Source organism: Ceratotherium simum, chromosome 5, assembly GCF_057802395.1.
Source record: "Ceratotherium simum simum isolate JZ-2026a chromosome 5, ASM5780239v1, whole genome shotgun sequence".
Classification (NCBI taxonomy): domain Eukaryota; kingdom Metazoa; phylum Chordata; class Mammalia; order Perissodactyla; family Rhinocerotidae; genus Ceratotherium; species Ceratotherium simum.
This window is the reverse complement of record NC_141904.1, coordinates 10,999,499-11,011,104: the sequence shown is the minus strand read 5'-3', so window position 1 is coordinate 11,011,104 and position 11,606 is coordinate 10,999,499. Positions and strand designations below refer to the sequence as shown.

At 43.9% G+C, this 11,606-nt stretch overlaps 1 protein-coding gene and 1 pseudogene across 3 annotated transcripts in view; one reads left to right on the top strand and one right to left on the bottom strand.

Moving 5' to 3' along the window:
* Positions 1-297: 297 nt before the first annotated feature.
* LOC147916964 (uncharacterized) lies at positions 298-9,692 on the bottom strand (annotated as a pseudogene).
* Positions 9,693-9,978: 286 nt separating this feature from the next.
* Positions 9,979-11,606, top strand: part of U2SURP (U2 snRNP associated SURP domain containing) — a 48,951-nt gene continuing 47,323 nt past the window's right edge. For 2 of the 3 annotated variants that reach the window (XM_014789016.2, XM_004419283.3), the window contains exon 1: positions 9,980-10,104. In XM_014789016.2, the coding sequence (XP_014644502.1) occupies positions 10,060-10,104 (45 nt within the window). In that variant the 5' untranslated portion in view covers positions 9,980-10,059. Of the gene's footprint in view, positions 10,105-11,606 lie in introns of all 3 variants that reach the window. The other variant, XM_087430428.1, reaches the window with a different exon arrangement.

Below are 11,606 nucleotides of genomic sequence, written 5' to 3'. Positions count from 1 at the left end.
TGCAGTCACCTCAGAGCTCCACTTGGGAGGGTCTGCTCTCAAGCCCACTCAAGGGGTTATTGGCAGGATTTAGTTCCTCACAGGCTGTTAGGCGGACAGCCTCATTTCCTCACTGGCTTTTGGCCTGAGGTCTCCCTGAGCTTCTCCTGGGCCTCTCCATAGGGTGCCCACAGCACAGCAGCTGGCTTCATCAGAGCCAGCAGGGGAGAAGAGCCAGAAGAGTCAAAGGAGACAAGAAACCAAAGTTTTTTTGTAACCAAATCTCAGAAGTGACACCTTCTCACTTTTACTGTAGTATTGTGTTTGTTAGAAGCACATCACTAGGTTGAACCCACACTCAAGGGGAAGGGATTACACAGGGCATGGATGCCAGGGTTTGGAGATCACTGGGGGCCATCTCAGAAGCTGCCTGGCACACAGGTGTGTGCTATATTTCTATCTATAGATGCCTTTTTTTTTTTTTGAGGAAGATCTATTGCCAATCCTCCTCTTTTTTGCTGAGGAAGATTGGCCCCGGGCTAACATCTATGCCCATCCTCTTCCACTTTATATGGGACGCCGCCACAGCATGGCTCAACAAGCGGTGCGTGGGTCCGTGCCCAGGATCCGAACCTGCAAACCCTGGGCCGCTGAAGCGGAGCACGCGAACTTAACCGCTATGCCACCAGGCCAGCCTCTATAGATGCCCTTTTTTTATCTGTATTGTGAAGTTTTTGTTGTACATTATTGTTTGTCAGTCACCATATAAATATAGATGCCTTTTTATAAGGGACAAAGTTTCCTACCTTGCTTTTGTCACGCATCAGCGTACCTTGAGCAGTTTCCAAGTCAGTACACAACAATCTGCCTCATTCCTCCAGCAGGGGCATAGCATTTCGGACCCACCTCCACACTGAGCCTTCTTGGGACGTGCCAGACCTTATTCGAGTCCCTTATTGACGGATGGTTAGGGTATTTTTGATGTTTTGCTGCAATGACTTTTGCTGCACATGTTCTTTACTGGTGTGAAAATGCATCTGGAAGGTAAATTCCTACAAGTGGAACCGCTGGGTCAAAGGGTACACGCACTTGATATTTTGATAACTATGGCCAAATTGCCATCCAAGGGAGGTTTACCAATTTATTTTCCAACCCCAAAGTTTAAGAATTATCTACTTCTCCACAGCTTCTTGAGGCATTTTTTTCACAAGTTTTATTGAAAAAGGAAAAGAGGAATCGCAGAAGAAAAACTGAAACAAAAATCTAATAAATGGGACAAATTGGAATCATTAATTTTTATTAACTAAAAATGGAACAAGGCTCTGCTATTTGCTTAATTTGATCTGCACTTGCCAGGGTATTTTCCTCGTATAATATACAAACAAGAGCAGGGACTCCTGAGTTCAGGCCCAGTGTACCTGCTGGTCTCTTCTGGCTCCTGTCACCATAATCTTAGACAATGTTTCCCCCTCTGAGGGTTGTGTGGCTCTCTAACAGCACTCAACAGTTAGCTTATCAGATTCCAACTTCATCTGGAGGACATGACACTAATAAATATCAAACCAAGTTTACACTGAATAATTATTTCCTTTGGAAACTTTACAGCTTTGATCATTTTTATCTTTCCTACTGATACTTCAAGCATTAGAAAGACAGAGAATGTTGGGGTGAAAATCTTAGAGCCCAGATATAGCTCTCCTCCAACTTCCTTCCAAATTCTGGAATCCTTTCTACAATCAGTCAGCTTCTGTCTGTGTATTTTCACGGAGAAATACTTATATCATTAAGGTAGATCGTTCCATTGTTAAACAGTACTAGAGGTTCAAAAATTATTTTCTACATCAAGTTGAAGTCAGAAATCTGTTGCTCTGTGGCTGCATCCAATGCTTCCTCACCTGCCTTCGGAAGCAATAAGGAAGAAGTCTTTGTTCCTTGTAAACAGCTCTCATAGCTTCCTCAAGTCTGCTCTTCTCCAGGCTGACAACTTTATTTTGCATAGTTATTTCTTCCCAGGAGCTGATTTCCAGATGCACCACCACACTGATTCCTCTCCTCTGAACATACATACTCCTACTCTGAGACTCACAGAGATGTCAAGCATGAGGACACCTGTAGTGCTGGTCTTTCTGCTGGTCCCCACATGAGAGTAGGTGTACTTTTAGGACCCTTGACTGAGAGTTTGCATAATGACAAAGAGCTGTTGTGAATTCAAGAATGCTTTGACAACGTTCATAGCAGCATTATTCACAATAGCCAAAAGCTGGAAACAACCCAAATATCTTTCAGCAAATGAATGGATAAACAAAGTGTGGTATAGACATACAATGGAATATTATTCAGCCTTTTATTAAAAAGAAAGGGAATTCTGACACATACTACATCACAGATGAGCCTTGACAACATTATGCTAAGTGAAATAAGCCAGTCACAAAAGAACCAATAGTGTATGATTTCACTTATTTGAAATATATAGAGCAGTCAACTTCATAGAGACAGAAAGTAGAATGGTAGCTGCCCGGGGCCGGGGGCAGGGGGAATGGGAAGTTAGTGTTTAACAGAGTTTCAGTTTGGGAAGATGAAAAAGTTCTGGATATGGATGGTGGTGGTTGCACAACAATGTGAATGTACTTAATGCCACTGAACTGTACACTTAAAATGGTTATCATGGAAAATTTTATGTTATGTGCATTTTACCACAATAAAACAAATTGTATCCTAATAATCTCAGCAGCATCTCCTGAGATTTGAAAAATAATTGTGTATGTCTCTGAGACCTATTATTCATACACTCTACAGTTAATTTTGGCTCACATCCCTTACCACCCGAAATCTTCATTCACCCCACAGTAAGCCTCTGGGAGCCATTTGTACCATGTGGCACTATTTCCCTGGGCATAGTTGATTAGACCAAGGTTGAGCAGCTAACCTGAGCCGGACTGTTCAGAAGCTCACTGTTGCGGTTTTGGAACTTGGTTTCAGGAACTTTTTTTTTTTTTTTTTTGGTGAGGAAGATTGGTCCTGGGCTAACATCTGTGCCCATCTTCCTCTACTTTATATGTGGGATGCCTGCCACAGCATGGCTTGATAAGCAGTGTGTAGGTCCATTCCCGGGATCCAAACCTGTGAACCCTGGGCCGCCGAAGTGGAGCGCATGAACTTAACCACTGTGCCATCAGGCCGGCCCCATTTGTTTCAGGAACTTTTTGTTAGTCTCTGTGTAGGGGTCAAATTGAGAGGACATATGGTTGGGGGCTATAAGGCAGCCATCTTCCATGTTCATTTATTATTTATTCAACAAACATTTATTGTTTGCCTACTGTGTGCCAGGCACAGTAACAGGTGCTGGGATTCAGTCCTGTCCCTGCCCTCCTGGAGGAGCAGAGCAAGCCTGCCTGTAGAAATATTCTCTCTAATGTTGTCTCTAATATTTTTGTTATCACTAATATTTTGTGGACTGTTCTCTCCTAAACGAACAACACGGCATACCATGGTTTTATCACATTTAACTTCCCCTTCTAAATTATTTTTTAGCACCAGCACTAACACAATTGCTCAGTGAAACCTTGGTTGACAATAACAGGACATTAGAAAGATTTTTAATTGTAACCACAAATGTGACATGAGCACCAAGATCATGCACAGAGGTTCCCGGTGTGTTCACAGGACTCCTGCAAAGGCTGGTGGGGGGTTTTGTTCACCAGCAGCAGCAGTGCCACCACGTGGCAAAATCGTAAATGATGTTTGCAGTCCGTTGAGCTTGCCTATGTAGAAATTACACAATTCTTGAAAAATTTTCTTTAAATTGGGGATGAGAAAAGATTCATATTATTTCAAAATTTGTACTACACGAAGGGAGACTTTTAAATCTGTTTAAAATTAGCAAAATTTGCATTTTCTTAAAAGGAGACAACATTGTGTAAAGGTCTCCATCCTGCTCTCTGAGCAGCCTCTAGGTACTCCTGGGAGTTAGCCCCAGAGGTGAACTCTTGAGAGCTGGATAGACACCTCCAAAAGTTCTACAGCATCCTTCATGAGGTCTTCCCTGACTCCTCTTACACTGTGCTCCCCCAAAACCACCTCTGATGTAGATTTCATTCATTGGCAAATATTCATTGAGTGCCTGCAGGGTGCTTACTGTGCTCTAGGCACTGCAGACACAGCAGTAAACAAACCGGATAAAATTTCAGTCTTCACTTATTACACTCTTATTGTGACACATCTGTCTCCTTTATGCCCTGTTCCTCCTCCGCCCACAGGGACCTGTCTCATCCCATCTTCACTGGAACCACACCGCCTACCCATTGAATTCCCCAGTAACAATTTCAGAACTCAACTGATCTGAGATGACTGTATTTATTAGGACCATTCCCATGTCAGTTTTCTGGTAAGATCAAATCTGTACCTGACAGCCAGGTACAAAATACAGAAACAGACAGTTCATTTTATATCTGGTGGTAGGCTGAATAATAGCCCTCCAAAGATGTCCACATCCTAATCTCAGAACCTACAACTATGTTAACTTCCACGGCAAAGGGACTTTGTGGATGTGAGTAAGTGAAGGCTCTTGAGATGGGGAGATTATCCTGGATTGTTGTGGTGGGCCCAATGTAATCATGAGGGTCGTTATATGAGGGAGGCAGTAGAATTACAGTTAGAGAGAAGATATAAGAATGGAAGCAGAGGTCAGAGAGGAGAGAAGCTAGGCTGCTAGCTTTGAAGATGGAGAAGGCGCTACGAGCCAGGGAACATAGGTGAACTCTAGAAGCTGGAAAAGGCAAGGAAACAGATGCTCCTCTAGAGCTTCCAAAATGAACACAGGCCTGCTGGCACATTTTAGACTTCTGCTCTCCAAAACTATAAGAATACATTTGTGTTGCTGTAAGCCACTAACTTTGTGGTAATTTGTTATGGCAGCAACAGGAAACTAATTGATTTCTACCTGTCCTCCCTCCAGTCTGCCCTCCCCACTGCCCATTCTTCCTGGTGCACAGAACAGGACATTTCGACTTTGTTCCTTTATTTTCTCAAGTCACGGAGATGTCCTGATTTTTCTTAACACAAGCCTGTAACTGTTGCTCTAACAGGGTTGTCTGACCATGGGCATTCTTTGGCATATCACTAGGGTCCCCGAGTTTTCTATGAGAATTTAAAATTCTATATTTTCAGTTCCATGGTTAGCTAAAAAATGAATATGTAATTCAACTTACAACCCAAAAGTCAGCCACATCCTCATAAGAACACTAAAAGCATTCTCACTAAAGTCAGGAATAAGACAAGGATATCCATTAGCACCACTCTTACTTAATGTTATTTTGGAGGTACTGGCTAATGTTATCACACAAGAGAAAAACAAAAGATATATTAAAAAATATGGGAGAAGAGGAGGTAAACGTGTAGTTATTTGCAAATGATATGATCGTATACCCGAAAATCCAAGAGAAAAAACTGAAAAACTATACAAATAAAAGAATTCAGCAAGGTGGCTGGGTACAACATTAATGTATAGTAATAAATATAAAACACTAATTACTTAGGACAGATATAAATAATGGAAAAACTTATTCTATTTGTAGTAACAACAGAAAAGAGAAAACAACTAAGAATTAAGGTAACAAGAAATATGCAAAGTCGATGTGAAGGAAAGAGAACAAAACTTGAAAAAGAAGAAAGCTATGCCATGTCTTTTGACAGAAATTTCACATTATCATTACCATGACAGCAGTGTCAAAATAAAGCCTTCTGTGTTTAAGACCACTGCAGTTGGACTTCTGTTACTGGCAACCAAATGAAACTGATAAGAGAAATAGTTTTGTTTCATTTTCTTGTCATAACTTCATTCTCCACCTAGCCTTTTATATTATCTGGTCTTGTCTCAAGAGTTTTAATCTTCATGGGGATACATAGGCTCCCCACTGGCAGAAGGCAGGTCATAGATTAAGTGAGGCCTGATCTCTGGGTAGTCCAAGCCACGCCCAACTTTGGACTGCCACGCCATGGCATGTGGGGACTCCCTTGGAGATGTTGCCCTCTGCCAATTGCCATGGGCATCTTCAGTCTTTCTTTGTCTCACACGCACATACACACACACACACACACACACACACACTCATTTAGGACCACCCATTTCCACAATACTCCATCTGGACCATCCTAGGTTTTAATATCTTGTTGATATAATAATTGCTACATAGTAAGGGTAATCTTCTAACCAGGATCATAGCTAAAATAGCAATTTTTATTATCTTCAACATGTCACCAGCCCATTCTTGGGCTATGTGCTTTTTGACACCATTTTTACATATCTTTTACCTCCTGGGCATTTGTAGTTTTAAACAATGCCACTGCTAATTATTATTGTCAAAGGAATTCTAGATATCATCAGTAGATAAGTCGGGTATTTTTTTTTTTTGGTGAGGAGGGAAGAAAAGGGAGAAGCTGCTATTGCCACTAAAATGACTTGTCAGGCTAGCGTGGTGCGGTGCGGTGGGGTGGGGCGGGCAATCGACTTCATTAGAAAGAATCTTCCATTCCACACACACCACACCCTTCTTGAAGGCTGTTCCCTATTTCTAGAAGCCGCTAGGATCCCTCTTAGCGGAAGAGCTCAGTCTGATTTTCAGCTTTCCCTCCCTCCCTCCTTATCTTCTTTCTTCAGAGCTTGGCACATGCTAGAAATTCAATAACTGCCAAACCAACAAATGGATGAGACTGTGCTTTCACCAACCTCTATCCTGAAGCCTAGAGAGCAGGGAGAAGCTGCTTAAAAACTCTCTAGAATGAGAGTGCCACCAAGTAGGAGCAGTCCATTGGCACAGTACAGGAGATTTTAGCTTTGGGCAATCATTTTTAAGGTCTCTCTCTCATTGTGTATATTGTTAAATGCTGCTTTTGTTTCAGCCTCTTCACTCCACCTTTTTTTCCTCTTATTTTAAAAGAAATTAAAACATTTGGGAGGCCTCTAAAATTACGGTGGGCCCTAGGCAATGAGCCTTCAGTTCCTAATGGATAAGGCAGTTCTCTTTGGTGCCTGGGGGACTGATTGTTCAATGTGTTGATCATCACCCCTGGTAAGACTTAAATTCTACAAGAGATGTAGAAAACTCAAATGCTTCCCAGCAGGCGGGGTGTGGGGCATTTGTCCACTGTGTGTGTGGTGAAGGCCCTTCCAGAGAGGTCACTGTGACTCACCTCCACTGGACTGTTGCCAGACTTCCCCATTTTTCAAGAAAAACTGGAAATCCTGAGTATAAAAAAGTAAAATCTCTCAATTTTAAAACACTAGCCACATTTCAAAGAAAAAAATTTCCTTGCTCGAGTCAAACAAAATACCTCTGTGGTCTGCATCTGGCGCTACTTGGTAATCTCTGCTGAACATAGCTGCAGGGAGGACCCTCAAAAACTGGTGACATGTGGGGGACTAGAGAAGCAACACATCAGGAAGAGAAAAATGGCATGGTTTTAGTGTGATTGTAAAAAAGTTAAACTAACTGCGGTAAATTGTATGATTTTCTTGCTATTTATGTGTAGTCCCTTGGGAATAGTTATTGTGAATCTAATTAAAAATCTCAGATTCTGTAAAATTCCATTTGTACTATATTCATGCTATCTCATCCTCCTTAATTTTTGGTTTGAGTAATAGGGCCAAGATTTCATGACTTATATGTATTAAGGAGAACTCTGCTCATAACCTTGATTGTGAGTTTCTAAAAGTGTATTTAATTAGGTCTTAATAAAGCCCTATGTATGACTGGTAGTCAGGTCACGTTTGTCTGACTTCCTTTGGGGTTTTATCTTATGAAAAAGAAGAGAGGGAAGAAGTCTGTGTTCCTTATTTTTAACTCTTTAGGGGTAAACATTTAGTAAAAAGTATTTTTATGAGAAGTAGGACTTTAGGAATTTGAATGAAAAGCATGCATATATTCACTTTACAGTGACAGTCAGCCTGCAGCATTGCTAGCACCGACAAGGCAGAGCCAATCCTCCTCCTTCCTTCATCTCAGCTGATGGTTTCACTTTCTAATCCTAGATTGTAAACAGACAACTAAGATCCAGTGTGATGAGCATCTGGAGTGGGAAAGTATAGGTTCCTATGGAAACAGAAGCAGAGTCTCTAATTTAGGCTTGGTGGAGTAGGGAGGTCTGAAAGTCGTCTTGGAGGAAGTGACATCTTCAACAAGAGTAGAAAATTGATTAGCCTTCAGAGGCCAGGACAAGGGTGGGAGAAAAGGCCCAGAATTGAAAAAGTGTGACAAGATCTGAGACTGGAAACAAATTCAATTGGACTGGAGGTTGCAAAGCATCATTCCATTTTAATTTCAATGCATAGCACTTGTCACTTTCTGATCATTTCTTGCTTGTTTGCTTACTTATCGTGTGTTCTTCCACCCCATCCTCTCACACAGAACAGACCCCCTACCTGCTGATTCTTCAGTGCCTGCCACATATGACTATTAATCTTCCCTGAGGGCCTGCCACGTGTCAGATCCTGCCTAAGTGCTTCCCTCACCACCATCCCAACCTCCCCTTCCCTGCCCTCCCACCAGCCAACAGACAAAATTTTACTTCTTTAGAGTTGGCTCAAATGCTTCCTTCTCTGTGAAACCTCCCCCATCTCATTACCCAACCCTACCCTCAGGATTAATTACTTCTTCAGAGTTCCCACAGTTATCGATCCTTCCTTGCAGGATCAGTTTAATTCTGCATAGTGTTATTTCCCTTGTTTGTCTCCCCCATTCTGCATTAAATCATTTGATTTAAAAACACATTGATTTTAAATCAAATGTGTTTTTATTTGTCTGTAAGTCTCTCAACACTTTGGGCAGGCTTTTATACACAAAATGGGGCTCAAAAATATTTTCAATAAATGAATTAGAGAGAGAAGGTTATGAACCCTTCTTCTTTCTTCCTTCCCCAAGTCCCCAGAGCAACCTTTTAAAACTTCAAATCTGACCACATCAAAGCCCTACTTAACCCTGTTGAAGGCCACTCTTCATTCTCCGAGTTCTAACTCATAAGCACACTGGTAACCTCAGGGCTCGTGTGATCTTGCTCCCATCCACCTCTCCAGCCACGTCCCTCCCTACACCTGGTCTAATAAAACCTGACTGCTTATGGTGCCTGCAGAGTGGGCTGTACGGACCCATGCCATCAAGCTTTTATTCCAACTACTCCCTCTGCCTGGAATGCCTTTCCATTATCCTTGCCTGGCTCGGTTCAGGCATGACCTTCTCAAGTAAGCTTTCCTTCTTTGAAGACAGATCCTATTAAGAACTTTAAAAAAGTTCTAAGTACAGAAAAGTGTGTGGTGCTCCCCTCCATTTACGTGTTTAAAAATGAAAACAATACTAAACTGTAAAACGTAATTCTTAAACGATACATAACTTACGTGTTTGCTAGATTTAGAAAGCCACCTATTTATGATTTTCTCATTCACCCTCTCTCTGCAGGTACCCATTTTGTAGAAGCCCCAAACAAGAGTCTATCGGATCTCCCCATTGCCGGAATCTCAGGCTGAGTCAAATACTCCTCTCCGCTTGCCGGGCAAAACTCTATCTTAAAGTGACTGCAGCAGATGGCAAGTTTGCCCTTTTCACCAGGGCGTGAGCTCCCGAGGCGGCGCAAACACCGTCTTTGTCCCTGGAGAGCCGGACCCTCCAGTTGGCTCCAGACTTATCTTCGGAGTTGAAAAGCTTCCCCCCAGCTGACCAGTGCATTTCTTCTTTAACGACCCGTTCCCTCCTCGCCCAGGAAAGAAAACTGGCTCACCCCCATCAAGAGTTGGCGCTGGGAAAACAGTGAAGTATCAGCGGCCCCCCAAAGTCAGGACGACGACATTCTCTAACTTCCCGGGTCCAGGAACCGAACCAACAACCGAGACACCCACGGAAACCAAGGGAGTGGGCGTGGCCTGGGAAGGACTGACCCCGGAAGTCACGTGGCGCAGCGCCGCTCGAATCCCTCATCTCCGCAGTCGACTATTCAGCCTTGCAGGCGCCTCCGGCGGGCTCCGCTGAGATCCGCTCTTTCGGCGCTCGACTCGCCCGTGCTGCTGTCGCCGCCGAAGGAGGGGCAAAGCGCAAGATGGCGGACAAAACGCCAGGCGGATCTCAGAAGGCCAGTTCAAAGGTAATTTCTTAGAGGACTTCGTAAGTCAGTGAGTCTGTCACTGTCGTGTGGGGTCTACTGACGCTTCTGGCCAGCGGGAGGAGGTTGGGGTGGGCGTCCGCGTTCCGGTCGCGGCGGTCGGCCGGGGCGCCGCCGCACGGTGGTGCGCAGGTTGAGAGGCCTGGTGTCTCCCCTTCGTCCCGGCCTGGATTCGGCTCGAGACCGGCGGGGGTGGGGGGGTGGCGTGAGGAGTTCGGCCCGCGCTCGGCACTGGAGTGAAATCGGGGATTTAGATCGAGGCCCGGAGCCGTGAAAACGCGCCCGTGTGTCTCGGCTTATTGCGTCCTGGGGCCGCCGGACAGCGCCGGGGAGAGGCGGGAATCGCTCCCTGGTGCTCATGGGTCTGCCTGTCTGTCCTCGGTTCTTTGGTTTTGGATCTCACAAGCTTCCGGCCTCTCTCGATGTCCCTCACGCCCTCCAGGGAATAAATAACCTCTGGGGCCGCGAGTTGAGAGGCGGGGACCAGTGGCGGAGGGACGCGGGGTGGGAAGTGCAGAGGCGGGAGCAGCGCTCCTTTGCGGTGTTGCATCGCCAAGGTTAATGCTGTGCTCTCCACGTGGTCTCACCTCGCTTGAGAGCAAGCGTAAAGCCGGCTCTTCTTTTGAGGGCTCATTTTCGAGGACTCCTGCGTCTCCGTGTTGCCTGTTCCACTGAAAGGAGAACTTCCGTGGACTTGGAAGCCACCTAAAATTACCAAATTGCTTTTGCGTTTACAGGGAACCGTGTGCACGTATTGTGAAACCATTGAGCTGTAGAAGTAGTTTAGTGTTAGTTAGTTGTGGTTACTATCAGGTCTTAGTTGCTATCTTGGGCGGGTCATTTAATCCTTTTTTGCCCTGTTTCTCATCTCGAACACGAGATTAAAAGTAATAGATACTGTCCGAAGTAGGTGTTAAGCTTTTTCATGCAGATGCAGGAAGTTTTGTGACACCTAAAGGTTCTAGGGACTATTACATCTTAAAGAGTGTGTATGATTATAAGTCGGTTCTTAGGAAGTTAAGTTTACCTTAGAAGGGGCGAGTCTTGCGTTTATAGTTTGTTCTGAGAAACGTAACTCATTTTATATTTGCGTTTTCAGTTTCTAATAAATCATAATTTGTACGCCGTTTGGTGAATGATATTCATAATTAGTTCGTAATTAGTAATGGCTTTATCAGACATCCTTTAGTTATGTAGAAACTATGGTTCAAGGCCAGTTTTGGCTGCTTTACATCCTGTGTCTGCTCTTTGTTAGTTTCTTCCCTCCCCAGTACATTTCCCCTTGAGGAGGAGGGGAATAGTTGGGTACCTCTCTCTGCCCACTTCCCCTCAACAGACTCATGACAAAAACAGCCCTGCTTACTATTAGGGAACTATTACGAAAGCTAACTACATCCATAATAATTGACGCACAAGCTTCACAACTTTTGTTTCTTCTCAAAGTAATATTTTAAGTATCTCCTCTTTGAGGCCTTGGATACATT